General features: G+C 40.3%; 1 protein-coding gene across 4 annotated transcripts in view; it reads right to left on the minus strand.

The window, feature by feature from the left end:
* Nucleotides 1–324: 324 nt before the first annotated feature.
* The window catches only part of Nadk2 (NAD kinase 2, mitochondrial), a 43,840-nt gene continuing 28,626 nt past the window's right edge, over nt 325–15,538 (minus strand). For 2 of the 4 annotated variants that reach the window (XM_059276362.1, XM_059276360.1), the window contains 7 exons: nt 12,532–12,610; nt 9,664–9,729; nt 8,326–8,421; nt 4,834–4,889; nt 4,653–4,706; nt 2,463–2,586; nt 325–1,064 (listed from right to left, as the gene is read on the minus strand). In XM_059276362.1, the coding sequence (XP_059132345.1) occupies nt 926–1,064; nt 2,463–2,586; nt 4,653–4,706; nt 4,834–4,889; nt 8,326–8,421; nt 9,664–9,729; nt 12,532–12,610 (614 nt within the window). In that variant the 3' untranslated portion in view covers nt 325–925. The remainder of the gene's footprint in view (nt 1,065–2,462; nt 2,587–4,652; nt 4,707–4,833; nt 4,890–8,325; nt 8,422–9,663; nt 9,730–12,531; nt 12,611–15,538) is intronic. The other 2 variants (XM_059276363.1, XM_059276361.1) reach the window with 1 other exon arrangement.

Consider the following 15,538-nt stretch of genomic DNA (forward strand, 5'->3'; position numbering starts at 1 on the left):
GTTCTGTCCTCCAAAGCTACTATTTAAAATTCAGAATACATGAATGAAAACCACAACACTAAAGTCAGGCAATTCTGAACTACATCTCATGTGTTTACTAAAGAGTCCAATTCTCCAAAACTAAAGGAAGGTTTGAGCGTTTCACCAAACTCCTTCTAATCCTTGAGTTCACACTAGAGATTCAAAAATAGGAAAGGGACTACTGGACTCTATTTTTCAAAAAAAAAAAAGTCTGACCAACAATTGCTATGGAAAAATTAATACATTTACAAGGACATTATGATTTGTCCCAACAGATGTATTTCATCTAGCATTGGCAACAAGTCAGAATTCATCTACAAATAATTTTTTAAATGATTCAATTTTTTCAATCGATAGTGATTTCATCATTATTTCCTAGAATTAGAAAATTCTTAACATTTACAAAAACACATTTACCAACTGCAGTTAGGTCAACATCATGATTTATCAAAATTCTCCATCATCAAAATTTTTAAAAATCTTTACTTTTAGGTGCTATAAAAATAATACACTAATCAAATGACACACAGCCAATTCCACAAAGTTAGGAAGAAAAAAACCAAACCAAACCAAAATGCTTGTACAGTTAAATTTGAAATCCTAAATACTTAACCTTTATTTAACCTGCCTCTCTAAAGAATATCAATACTTTTGGTTACCAACTGTAAGTAATACAGAAGCTTCACCAACATGATTCTAATCCATTCAGTCCATCACTTCTCACATGGTGAACAGTTTTTGACTATCAAAATGGAACAGAACAGCACATGGATCCCACTTTAGTCTCCACCTTTGACTCCAGTCTTGGTACGAACCAAAATAAAGGAGGTTTATGGCTGGTCATCTGTATTTGCAGAAAAAAAATATGTTTATAGTAATCAAATCTGTCTTCTGAGGAAATCCTTTACTGTTCTAGAATCACAGTTCGAAGTTCATCTTCTTTATTGATCATCATCGAAGCAATGGCTCCATCGTTAAACTCAAAAGAAGTTCCTCCATCCACAACCATGCAGGCATCCCAACATCGAGAACGGACACAAACTCTAAGCGGAAAGAGATGTCGCATTAAATAACAAGTGGACTTAACACTAAGTAAACTCTGACTTTTGTTGACACAACCAACAGCTTATTTGGCCTTGATTTTAAAAACTTAGTTGCTCTGTGATGTGAGAAGCAGTGACTATAAACAGTGTGGGTGCATTATCAACATCTCAAGTTTCAAATTCAAGGAAAAACAAAAAAAATAGACTGGGTATAGTTGCCAGGTCACTTTCATGTAACTCCCGAGTTATTTCCATTACAAGGATTTTAAGTACTGAGCAAGAGTGCATTCTCATGTAAAATTTTACTTAGGGATTATGTAATCAGAGAAGAGGTAACTCACTAATGCACAGTTCGTGAACACAGCATCAATAACCTTCTCCCAGATACTATGTCCGCCCGCTCCGTCTCAAGTATATCCTCTGTCTACTGTCTTATCACTGCAGTGACCTGTCCATTCTTGAACTTCATTTCAGCCATGCTAGTTTGGGGTGTTTTCATTCCCCAAACGAATAAGGTCAAGCATTTCTTTTTAGATGTTTATTAAATATGCCTTTGGGAAAGACCAAACATCTTTGGCTTTTTATTTGTTAAATGCACTGGCTGCCTTTTACTGATTTGCTAGAAATTTTATATTTAGACTGAGTATCCCTTAACCAAAATGCTTAGAAACAGAAATCTTTTAAATAAGGTTTTTCAAATTTTTAATATTTATATATATGTATATATATGAGGTAACTAGGGATGAAACCCAAGTCTAAGCAAAATTCACATTTCGTGCACACTATACCTTTACTGTACACACACCCTCAAGTAACTTAATACACTTTCCAATGCATTAGCATTTCAGTTATGACCCCGTGAAGTAAAACTCAGAATTCCATTTGTGGCACTGTGCCTATGCTCACAAAGTTCTGGCTACTGGAGCAGTGATTTCAGACACCATTCTCAAATACCTCGAGATAGACCAGATATCCTTTGCAAATATCGTTCTCTGTACCTTGCTGTTTTGTTTCCCTAATGGAATATTCTTTGAAGTTCTTAATCCTGGTGTCGAACAATTTACCAACCTTTTGCTGCAGAAGTGCATTTCATGGTATGTTTACATAGCTTTTCCAATCCCCTATGTCATGAAGCCTTCTAATTAGTTAACATTCAAATATAAGAAATACACACAAGTGAGTTTAGATTTGTAAATAGAAATTAAATGTCAACTGAATAAAACAGAGGCTAAGATGTTTCCTTCTAAGCGGCATTCCTAGGGGGAGAAAAAGTACATTGGCCTCAGTGTCTCCAAAAGAAAAGGGGGATTTATTTTGTTTGTTTCTGTGGGGTTTTCTGTTTTGTTTTTCCTTCTTTCGTGTTTCTTTGGGATGAACGAGCTGCCTGAGGATGCTTACTTTGAGGAGAAACATCGCTGACGGCTGCTTGAGAAAACTCTGTTCGCTATTGGCTCTCGAATACTGAAAAGTATTTTCGGTTCTTCGGGACTGTAGAGCAATGATTCGTTATATTCATTCGTTACTGTAAGGGGAAAAGAGCACATTTAATAAAGGATGGCCACGTCTGAGGAGCACATGGCAGACACACTGCTCCCAATTGGAAGCGTGTGTTCAAAGGCTACTTCAGAGCGCATCGCTTGGGAACTCGTATTCCGTACTCTACCATAAAAAGCCTTAGAAATCAACAACGATTAGGTTCAATTATTAACCCACAAAAGCACTCATCACTCACAACGGAGAAGAGGTCCAACTGGGGAGAAAAAAAAGAAACAAACACAAAGCTAGGAATTAAGCAGTGGCAAAAACTCAGGACTGGAACATGAGTTGTCAAGTTCCCTCAAGTATCCCATCAGAATCAGTAAGAAGAGGAAAGTGCAGTCTCAACCAATGGAAGGCGGTGAATCTTTCTCCAGTGAGGCTGCACATCTTAAGATATTTGAAGAAACTTTTAGGACCCATTTTCTCTCTAACAAAGAAGCACCTGAGGCTTGGCCACCAAACCTAAGTTAGTTGAAGACAAATGTACAAGCAGACATGGCAGCCTATGTCTGCGGTTCCAGCTACTTGGGAGGCAGGAGGATGGCTTAAGCCCGGGAGAAATTTGAGTCCAGCCTGTGCACCCAGATTGCTTTCTCATCAAAGAAAAAAAAAAAGAAGAGGACAACTATACAAGAAGTTAGAAGTGAAAGTTCAGCTGAGTATCACACCGAAAAAACAGACTGTCAAATAATGCATCTTGTTTGTGCAACTATGGTTAGAATTTTATATGCGTGTGTATGTTCCTTAACTTGCAATGTTATATCTCAATAAACCCATCATAATTTGAAAATATTTCAAGCTGAAAACGTATTTAGTGACCATAGCCTACTGAACATCACCGCAGCACAGAACACCAGAGGGGCTATGTGCTGTTAACCTTCTACCCTTGTGTCTGACTGGGCGCTACAGCCCGCTGCCACGTCACGACCCCAGGAGTTATACCATGAGTCTGGGCACTACTAAAAGTATCATTTTTTAAAATCCTTATTAAGGCTGAAAAACTGTATTTGGTTCTGTAAGAAAAAAAAAATAATCTAACTTATCACAAAAAGTAAACTAGAAAATGTGCTAGCTATGAAAGAAACTTGAAGAGTGGTTGTAGGAATGTCTGTGACAGTGACGTCCACTGACCGTCTAGTTTCTGTAGATAGCTCAATCTTCAAAGAAGTGTTCACTCAGTAAAGCCTTTACACATTTCCTAACGTTTGTCCTTGTATTCTGCGTGCAACTTCGATAGGAATTACACAAATTTCAGCTGTATTAATGTTTACTGTGTTTAGGTTTGCATTCGACGTAACGTTAGTACATATTTGTACATAAGGCACAAACAAGGTGATTCTCTGACTCATGTATACACTGAGGAGTAATCAACCCAGGGCACTAACAACATCCAACACCATGTATCTTTACTTAGACCTCATGAAGTCTACACTAAATCCTGTACCTAGAAACTGCGGGTGCCAATTTCCCTTCCCTTGATACCAATTTAGTGCATGCTAACTGCCAAGCCATGACTAAAATCTTTTAAGTCTCAAACTGAAAACGGGAAGAATCCGTTGATAGTGCTTACACCATGAAAAGCAGGACCATGACTATGGAAAAGCCTACTGGGACAGCATGAATTTAGATATGCATTTCCTCACTTACAGCACACAAATCTATCACCCAGGCTGTATTTACAATTGTAGTGTCTTGATATATGGCTGTATTTCATGGGGAACACAAGTGACAGTATAAAACTCCAGCTTTAGGGCAGGCAAGACGGTCCACAGGTAAAGGCGCCTGCCATCAAACCTACTGACTTGAGTTCAAATCCCTAGAACTCACTTGGTGAAAAGAACCAACTCCTGTAAGTTGTGCTCTGACCTCCACAAGCACCATGCACACATTCACACAAAGTAAATAAAATTGTAATTTAAAAAACTTTTCTTGGAAGCCCTGCTTTGAGTTACCTTGTTTTAGCTACATTTAATGAGACAGTGTGTAACATCTAATTAGGTGCATGCACATAATACTGTTCTTTCTCAAAGCTGACCATATGGTACTAACCTTTTTCTACCAAGTCTTTGTTCAATGGAAGAGTCAGATTTCCTTGTCGTCTTGCTATTGACAGAGGAAAGGTGGAAACAGCTTCAGTTACTATTGTACATCACACAAAAGCCAACACGTAGCATGCACATTACATAATACCAGTAATTCTATAATACAGAATAGCTGTTTTAGTACTCACCAATATTTAAAACATCTTCAACAGCCTGAGCTGCAACCCTGTTGATATTGAATGACCTAGAAAAAAAGCAAGCACATAATTCTTGTTTCTGTCCTAAAAGCACACTAAAAATAATGTGCAATGTATTTAACATATAGAGACTTCTTAAAATTAAGACAACTACAAATTAGTGGTTTAAAAAACATTTACTGGCATGAGTATGAGGGGAGAGTATCTTTATACCTGGGTTGACATACAGACTTCCAACTGGAAAGCAATTACACACTCAAAGATTTGAAATTAACCTATTACTCAATTCTACAAAGAATCCTATTGATAAGAAGTCATTTATCTCCACACATTTCCACATATAATGCAGACTGGTGTGGTGATATTGTGTTCCCCAATATATTGTGCAACCTAAGAAACTTATCTGGGGTCAGAGAACAGAACAGCCACTAGATATAGAGGCCAGAAAACGGTGGCACACACGCCTTTAATCCTAGCATTCCAAAGGCAGAGAGTTCAAAGCCACACTGGAAACAGCCCAGGCATGGTAACTCACACCTTTAATCCCAGGAAGTGATGGCAGGAAGCAGAAAGGTATATAAGGCATGAGGACCAGGAACTAGAGCCTGGTTAAGCTTTTAGCAGCAGTTCAGCTGAGATCCATTCGGGTGAGGACTCAGAGGCTTTCAGTCTGAGGAAACAGGATCGGCTGAGAAGTTGGCAAGGTGAGGTTAGCTGTGGCCTGTTCTGTCTCTCTGGTCTTTCAGCATTCACCCCAATATCTGACTCCAGGTTTGTTTTCATTAATAAGACCTTTTAAGATTTGTGTTACAGACTGGAAGCTATCTTAAGAAGCTAACTGCTGTCAGTAGATGCAGTTCAAGCATGTATCACATTAACCAGGACTTGAGAAGGACAACTGACTTGCTGACACTACAATCCCAATGTCCTACTCCTGGGGGGAGATGACCGGTTATGCAAAAATGAGCTTTCTTCAAACACTTCCTGCCATACACATGGTTAGATTTCCACCTTTTAGCCCCTCACTATGTAACCGTGTTACTAAGTGCTAGCTAAGGAAATGCAAGTGAATGACACCCCCATGCCTGCTGACCAGCCTCCCACGGGAACAGGCCACGGTCTTCCTTCTCTACAGCTCAGTACAGTGACCTTAGTCACCACCTCAGAAGATAGCAGAGCCACAGAATGGCAGGAGCTGCCCTACCATCCCCACCCCCTGCCACTAAAGGAGAGCCACCTGTCAATCGGGAATGCCCACACTGGACTTTATGAGCACAAGAAATAAGCTTTTTAATGTATTAAGCCACTAAGATTAGGGTTGGTTTTCCTGTTATAGCTGCTAATGAGTCACACATTTAATACTCAAAACAAAAACTAAGGTCAGATAAACTTTTTTTCTCTATCAAAAGCAGTAAGACAAGATCAAGAAATAGTATCCTAATCTTTCCCTTCACATGGCAAAGCTACTAACTGGTTTATCGAGTTCTAACTCCCCAGCCTGTACCCGAATGATGACACCATGCACGTTCTTACAGAGCATGTTGTGGAAGAAACAGGAAAGACTCTGAGGAACAATTCCTAATTCTCACTTTTGTTTTCAACAGATATGCTCACCCTTTTCAGCAGAAAAGAGGTTTCTGTGATCACCAAAAGCTGTTCACTGTTGTGCCCCCAATTTAACTTACGAGATGGTTAAAACCAATTTTGTAGCCTATCAGAGGATATATTTTCTTACAATTATTGATTAGGTTGGGGGAAGGAGGTGGGATGGGGGACAGGAAGTACACACATATTGCCACCCACATGGAAGTCACAGAACAACCTTGAGGAGTTATCTTCTTCTACCATGGAAGTCCTGGGGACCGAACTCGGGGTGTGGTGTGCTTGGTGGCAAGTGCCTTTATCCACTGAGCTAAGCTGCAAGCCCCAAATGATTAATTTTTAAAATGATCAGAAAATCTATTTTAGAAATGGTCCTCTTGCTATTCCTCAAAACAATGAGATGTTATTTAGCTGGGACTAACTTTTTTTTTAAAGATGTACTAGTCCTGCTCATGAAGGAAATGAAATGATTTCTGAAATCTACTTCAGAATAGTATGGAAGAGATAGTTAAGATCAATGTATACAGAAAACAGTATGGGACATGGATTCACCACTGAACACTAGACTCTCTTTGTCTCTGTTTACATAAATTAAAATGTTCTGTAATAGAAAGTTTTAAAAGCCATGCTGAAAAAGTAGCAAACAAACTCCACATTCCCAAGCCCAACTTAAAAGTGACATTTGATGAGGGAGACTTTAAATGTTTTTGTAAGACGTAGTCTCACTATGTAGCCTCCAAGCGCTTCAAACCACCATCCTCTTGCCTCAGCCTCTCAAGTGCTGGATTTTAGGCCACCACATACAGATCAAATCACAGCTTCACAAACACTGTGCTAGTTTTGAGAGCATGCATTCATTTACTTAAGAAAGATCTGAATAAGTATGTACTAGGCACTATACCCTGCTACACACAAAAAATCGAACAGGAGGAAAACGAAAACACTAGCTCCCATCAAACCCCTCAAAATGCCCAGAGTAGCCGGGTACCATCGGCCCGTTGGACTCGTCATACACGGGTGCTATGACAGCACCAGGAGAGGCGCTGGGGACGGACAAAGGGGACCCATTCATTGTGCTTTTGAAAGAAGCTGAGGTGAATGACGCTGCCTTCAGAGAACGGCATCTGAGCACTGGATGGGAAGTGGAGGCGACTCAGAAATTCCAAGCAGGAAGCAGCAGCATTGACCAGGAACAAAAGGCTAAAGGAGAGCAAGGTGTGTGCTGGGAATGACAAGCAGTCTGTGTCTCCAGAGGGCTCTCGGGGAGGGGAGGGCACCACGGGGATAAAGAGAGCAAGGCGGCCATGGCCACATTTGCAGGGTGACGGTGTGGGATGAAGCACTGTGTACATAGTGCCGACAAAGCGTTAAAGCAGATAAATGGACGTTCTCTATGGGTATTTACAAGTACCACTCTGCACTTACAATGATCACTCTGTTGGTAGTGTTCAGATGACAACCAGGAGCAAAGGAGGTCAGGCGCAAAGAATATCTACCTAAAAAGATGGGACCCAGACCAAAGCAGCAGCAGCAGAAGTTGACAAAGTGGGCAAAGAGTTGGGAAGTGCAAAGCAAAGGATTTTGAGACCAGTCTATGTGGAGGGGAGGGCAAAGGAGAGCAAGAAGGAAAAAGTGAGATTGTAGGAAGCAATACTTTTCCTCTAGCAATGCGTCTGGGTAAACAGTGACAGAGGTAAACAGTACATGAAACATAGAAGGAAAAGAAAATTGAAGACAGTAAGGTCAGCTTTGAATGTGCTCAACAACAGTGTGCTGCCCCTGCAGGTTAGAGGAGTCAGAGGCATCATTTAAAAGAGAAAATCCATTTTGTAACTTAAAACAGTTCACACACCCTGACAGGCGGCTTCCCACCTTACTCACCAGGCCTTTGATCCTGTTCCAGTACACAGATTGAGTCCTGAACTCTTCTGCTTTTCCCAGGGGCCATCATCAACTGAAATTTCATAGTAGGAAGCCCTATGAATTGAAAATAGAAAACTGTGTTTGCTGAGCTGTGTTAGGGTCCCAGTAAAAAATACTGATCTTCAAAATTCCTAAAAATCTAAGTAAATCAGCTTGACCAAGACATATCTGACTTAGCAGACACATCACCATGCTAATTCCAATATTGATTAAGTGAAAAAATTAGAAGGAAAAAACATTCACATATCTGCATGCCTATCTGATCTAGTCACCTCCTTCCTATATACAGTAGTGTTTCAGACAAGGGCTCGCACATTTTCTAACAGTGCTAATTCTGTTCTTATGGAACCTGGCACACACAGTGCTTCCTCTCGGAATTCAAACAATTTCATCTCCAGATGGGTGTCATTCTTGGCACCTAATTCCTGACATAACACCATCTACACCTAACTCTTTGTAATAACCGGAGTTGCTGCTAAACTCTTACTTAAGCTATATGCTAGTATACCATTTTAAATGGTAGTAGGCCAACAGACAAAAGCGTAAAGAAAACCTTCAATTCTATATCAGCAGACAAAACTAAGAATAACATCAAGGTATAATTTCTTGAACAGTTAGTATGTTTTAGAACTTTCCACAAATACAAAAGGAGTTTTTTGACACTAGCACACATGAGACTAGTCTTTAAATACTGAGAGGATGACAGGAAGAACTTCTGAAGTATGTAAAAGCCTACTGTGTAAATTCTACCTTAAAATAATGGTGTCAATCGCAAACATTACACTGTTTCTTCAGCAAATTAAGAAGTTAAACTCTTAATAAAATACGGGTTTTCAGAATAAGTTATTAAGCATACTTGCAAACACTAACACTATAGTAATTTATTTCTCATTCTAATTCCTTCAACTTCTCCAAGCTCCTAATATGAGTTTTGCATGATATAACTTCTTTCGTTACTGTTCTTTATAAAAGACAACAGTCCTAATATTCACCTTTAGTCTATTTCATGGGTCAGTTATTTCTTCCTCAAAAAAGCACATTAGAAGCCTATTATGTACAGACAAGTCAGCAAAATCCCCAGCAATGTCTGCTACTGTGCTAGAACAAAGCGGAAAAAAGAGAGTGAGAGTGGAGAGGATCAGAGAGAGTGGGAGACGATTACAGCCAGGTGAGAGATGCTGAGCCCAAATGATGAGCAAATTTAGTGTCAATCTACATGCAGGTTTATTGGGATTAGTTAATTCACAGGATTTTTTGTTTGGGGGAGATTATTTTTAAGGCAGCAATAAAACTCACAGTCCCTTTAGATTGGGTATACTTCTTCTTAAATTGTCCACTGCTACAGCCCAACAATAAGGCATTCTAGGTCAGAACAGACAGAAAAGAAAAAACACGGGCTTTTAAAATGTTCTTCAATCTAAGAACATTGAAAGTGAGGCAGGGAAAACATTGCTGCGCTTCACATTTTCCAAGCAAAGCATGTAAGGTTCCAGAGCACAGTAAAGCCTCAATCCAAGTCTGGGACCAGGAATAATGGGCTCAAAGGACAGTTTTGCTTCTAAATAATTACATGACCTATGCAACTATCTGACCTTCTGGGCCTCACTGCTCTTGCAGATAACCACAGCTTCCTTCCTCATGGGGCTGCTATGAGAGCATGAAGTAACAATACAATATACACAGCTTGATGGACAGCAGAGAGCAGACATTTAATGTGTTCATGCTCTTTTTGACTATGGGTCCAGTCACAGAGCCTTTAAAAATTAGCCCTAAAGCCTCCAGAATAGTTAAACCACGTTCAACAGCCTCAAACTGAACCACTGTTCACTTATCTCACTAAACATCTAAGGAAAGACATCCAAGAACAAAAAAGCAGCAGACATCACCCTGTGAGACTTCACTGACTCCCCCTCTGCCCTCTGGTCCCAATATCCCAAATCCCCTTCTACATCATCTCTTCAGTAAACACAGAGTATGCAGCCGTGAAGGGAGCAGCTCGCTTTGGCTAGCCATGCCTTCCCTATAACAGAGTGAGGTAAAGCACAAATGGCTTCCCACAGTAAACACAGACTCACAGCTCTTTTCGACTTAACGGACGCTCTATGGTGCCTTTCTCATCCTCTCCTCCTCTTCTACACATCAAAACCTATTATCATCTCTACATTGTGTGAAATTTGACACACAGCATGAGATAAAACTTTCTGGACACATATCTCATATGTCTTACTATGTTAAAATAAATACATTTTACACTTAAGTTATAAATGTCCTGTAAGTATTTTATTTCTTGAAAGAATATTCTAAAATTTTAAAAACTTACATTTTTACCAACCTCACCTTTTTCATGCATATCTTTGTATCCCTACACATGGTACGTAATAGGCACACAATATATTTTTATTAAATATTATACACAACAAAATACAGTAATTCAAAAGAATTGTTCAAGTAATTCTGCCTCATTAGTCACTATTTTAATGTAAACTGTATTCATGATATAATAAAGCTATTTATTCAGTATTAGCTGGAAGGTGGATGTCACTTTTATGACAAGAGAGTTATGACGAATCTGTCATCATATATCCTTACGAAAGGATATAACTTGCAATAAGGAGAATCAGCAGTGGTCCATACACTACAACTAGGGATTCAACGACGCAGCTCTCAAAGGGTCACGTGGTTGTGATCGCAGAAAGGCAGGACCTGAACTCATCTCCCGCTTCTGCACCTAATTTATACAATCACAAACTGGGGAAACGGGCACAATGGACTACAGTGAAACTGACTATTCCCTGGTGGTCATTTCACAGCGAGTAATCACGTGTTCTCAAGGTTGGAAGAAAATGTTGGCACTTCAAAGCTGTTGAAGTTAGGTATCAGAAAACACATTCATCAGTAATAAAGTACATTCTATATGTTTACATTGAATTAATTTTTGCTAACAATAGTGATATCTGTGTATGTGTGTGTGTGTGCATGCATGCACTACTGGGAGATAAACCTAGAGACTCACACGTGCTGGGAAAGCACTCTGCCACTGAGATGCATCTCCAGCCCTTAATAAAGACATTAACCTTGAACTGTCGACACATTTGCGTTTGGGTTACATTAAACACTGAACAACAACTATGTAGCAAGATCAAAACCACCTTATCTGAAGCTTACACAGCAAACAAGGGGCAGACATAAAATAAGGGGTGTCCTGCAACCAACCGGCTCAGACTGGTCCAAAGTATTAGTACCCCAAATGACAAAACTGAGGTGAGACAAAGGCATTATTATTAATTTTATAAGCGGAAAGCCACAACAGCAAAATGCAGTGTGTGATTCATAACTGGATCCTGCACACAAAGAAGTAAATAAGCAAATCAGCTTTAAAGGCACTAATAATTGGAGACATTCTCCTCCACTTGTGTATGTGTGTATGTTTATGAGTATGAGGCAGAAGGGGAGAGAAATGTATGTGTGAGAGTGTGTGAGAATGTGTATGTGTGAGAGAGACGTGTGTGTCAGAATGTGTATTGTGTGAAAATGTGTGAGAGATGTGTGTGAGACATATGTATATGTCGGGGGGGGATATGTGTATGTGTGTTGTGTGTGAGAGAGAGGTTTTTACTATGCTGTGAGGCGGGAGGGAGAGGGAAGGGTAGATGGAGGGTGGGAGAGAGCCAAGAGGAGGGATAGGTTTTTCACGATGCTGCCTAAGCCAGGAACTCAAGCTTCTGAGCTTTTAACTGTCAGAGGCCTCCCAAGCAGCTGGAGTATAGGAATGCACTACTACACTCACTTTTAGAAAAGAAATTTTAATACAGACTACTTAAAAAATGTTATCACCTGCAAACGTATGCTGAGTACCTCAGTCTCCTGAGGCTTTAGGATCAGTGGTAGTGCAGGAAGGACTCTGAGGAACTGCTGAATGTGGAGGTTCACAAACTTTTTCCTCATAGAATAGTCTACTTCCTTAGTATCAGCATATGTGACGGCTTTAAAAATAATTCTATTAAATAATAATTCCTCTTATATACTACTATATAGTACTACAATATATACTATATACTATTATATTACTACTTCTATAAGCCAGGTTGCAGAAATTAGATGAAACTATCAAAAGAAGTACTGGAACACTGAATTCCGCATCCCCAATCACAATCGTCAAGGTACCTGGATGACAGACTCTCCCCAATGAAGACTTCATTGAGTGCTCTCACTGGCAAAAGCTGAGGTCCAGAAGCCTCGGAGCCTGCAGGAGAAGATGAGAGATCAGAGAGTTCCTTGAATTTCAGAACTACTAAAATAAACAGCTCCTAAAACTCCAGAGTTTGAAAAGCATTGGATTCTTTAATACAACAACACCAAAGCATCTTCAACTGTTCATAAGCTAAAGTTTGAAGTCACCTAATCTCTACCAAACCTAATCTCTAACAAAGCAAAGCTCTGTCTCTCTAGCTGTAACCCTTGAAGTCATGTTTTAAGTGTTACAATATTAACAGAATTTTATCTGGAAAGAACTAGAGAAGAAACTGACCACACTCATAGAAAAGCACCACCTTGGATTTAGAGCACAAGTTCCTTGCATGGTTCATACTGGAACCAACTCAGATAGATCTAGCAATGTCAGAGCTGCACCTACAAAGTCTCACTCACATGACTGTGCCAACATGAGCCGCACAGGGACAATGACAACAGGCACTGCAGGGTGGACGAGGGAAAGCCCACGCAGCCTCAACCCTACACAAAGAACTATAGGCTGTAGCACGAATCTTAAAGGGTCTTGTTAATAAAAAAAACTCCGGAGCCAGATATGGGGTGAACGCTGAAAGATCAAAGAAAAAGAACAAACCACATCCAACCTCACCTCGCCAGTTCCTCAGCTGATCTTGTTTCCTCAAACTGGAAGCCTCTGTGTCCTCATCTGAATGGAACTCAGCTGAACTGCTGCTAAAAGCTAAAAGCTTAACAAACTTAGTTCCTGGTCCTCACGCCTTATATACCTTTCTGCTTCCTGCCATCATTTCCTGGGATTAAAGGCAAGTGTCACCATGCCTGGCAGTTTCCAGTGTGGCTTTGAACTCACAGAGATCTGGATGGATCTCTGCCTCCAGAATGCTAGGATTAAAGATGTATGTGCCACCATTTTCTGGCCTCTATGTCTCTCTAGTGGTTGTTCTGTTCTCTGACCCCAGATAAGTTTATGAGGGTGCACAATATATTGGGGGACACAGTATTACCACAATAGGCAACTAAGGAACACTGAGAGCGAAGAAATAGTCTTCCCCAGGGAAGAGAACAGCAACTGGTTAGCTAATACCAATGGTTTGCCCTGAAAACACACGTTAGTAACATTATACAGTTATATTTAGAAATGCACATGTGTATATATATGCATATATATACACGCATGTAACAACCATTAATGAAAAATGGGGCCATGTATTTGAAAGAGAACAAGGAGGGGTATATGTGGGAGTTTGGAGGAAAGAAAAGGGAAGGGAAAAATGTTCCAATCTTTAAAAAAAATAAGTTAAAAAAAAGAATGAAAGGAAACAGCACTTTTTTTTAAATGAGAAAAATCTCAAAAATGTTTTTAGCAATGAAAATATCAGAAAGACATTAGCACATCTTCCTTCCACATCTTTTGTTTAATCTGTACCATTCAACTAAGGTTCTCCATCAGTACAGTAGTATTGGAGGATTAAACTTGACCTTGTCACTTTGAAGAACTCCCTCCCCTTTCTGTCGTTGGTCAATTTTCAGCTGGAAATGCCATCCCCATGCCCATGTCATCAGCAGCACTGGAAGTCAAGCGTCTCCCACGGGGAAGCAGTGTGGGCAAAGTGTACTTGTCTCCACCTTCTACACTTTCTCCTAAGTCAACACTTAGCCAGTCCATGCCAGCTATGGCAGCAGCCTCCAGGCTCTGGTTATCCCTGCCATGCAGAGTTCCCAGCCTTCACCTGCTCCATGACATCAAACCAGGGTGAGTCATACGCCAACACAAATGATCTGACAGTGCACCTATCACTGAGAAAAGGTAGGTCAGAAAAGACACTGTGCTTCTGTCTTGCTATGTATGCCTGTCTGTCTCTGTTTCTGCCTCGTCTCTCTGTCTTTCTCTCTGCCAGCCCTGCAGTCACCACTCCAGGTTAAGGCTGGAAATGAAGCCTTCTGCTAACCATCACATGAGAACCAGCAAGTGAATTCTCCAGTCCCAGGCACACCTTCCAGTGCTGTGGTTCAACTTGACACCTTGACTGTCACCTCCTGAAGAACCCTAACCTAGAACTCACAGTTAAGATGTTTCTGGATTCTGAGCTTCGAACCCTGTGAGCTTATAATGATGCTAAAGATTGGAGTAATTTGTTGCATAGGATAGAGATCTAACTCACATTAGACACTGAATACACTGATGAGCCAAATGTCACCAACATGACCTCTGACTTCTGACCTGCTTATTACATAAGTCTACGTACATGTCAAATATGGTATTTTTCTCATTCCTTCTGGATTTTAACCTCCTAAGGGACTGAACTATTCTTTCAGCTATACAGCGTTCCTGTTACAGTCCCAAACGTTCTCTGAGCAGCTGCTGTTTGCCGGCTTTGTCAGCTCAACATAAAGAACCTGACACACCGCATCCCAGGAACACAGGGACACACCACCACACCTGGCCAAAAGCCATATTCCAAAGATTCTGTGTTTAACTAAATTTTATTGCATTCGAGGCCATAATTCAGTTTAACTTGCTATTATCCCAATTTGCTTCAAGACAATCTCATATTGACAGATACATAATGCTAAAAATTTATTGTTTAGATTATTTTCCTTAAATAAAGTAATTATTAATGCAATTGTTTACATCTTCATCCCCATGGACTCTCCACAAACGTTCAGCTGACAGCAGATGTTCAACAGATATTATTAGTACATGTGAACTCCAGTCATCACGCAGTTTTCCTTTATATGGACTTAACTTCTACCTGTGTCTATTTTCCTCTCCACACCATGTGGGTTTTGGAGTTTGTTCAGGTTTTTATGGGGGTGGGGGAGGGGGACAGGGTCTCTCTTTTATATAGTTCTGGCTCTCCTGGGACTCACTTTGCAGACCACACTGGCCTCAAACCCAAACTCAGAGAGATCGACCTGCCTCTGTCTCCCACACACAGGGATT

The sequence above is a fragment of the Peromyscus eremicus genome, chromosome 11, assembly GCF_949786415.1.
Source record: "Peromyscus eremicus chromosome 11, PerEre_H2_v1, whole genome shotgun sequence".
Lineage (NCBI taxonomy): Eukaryota > Metazoa > Chordata > Mammalia > Rodentia > Cricetidae > Peromyscus > Peromyscus eremicus.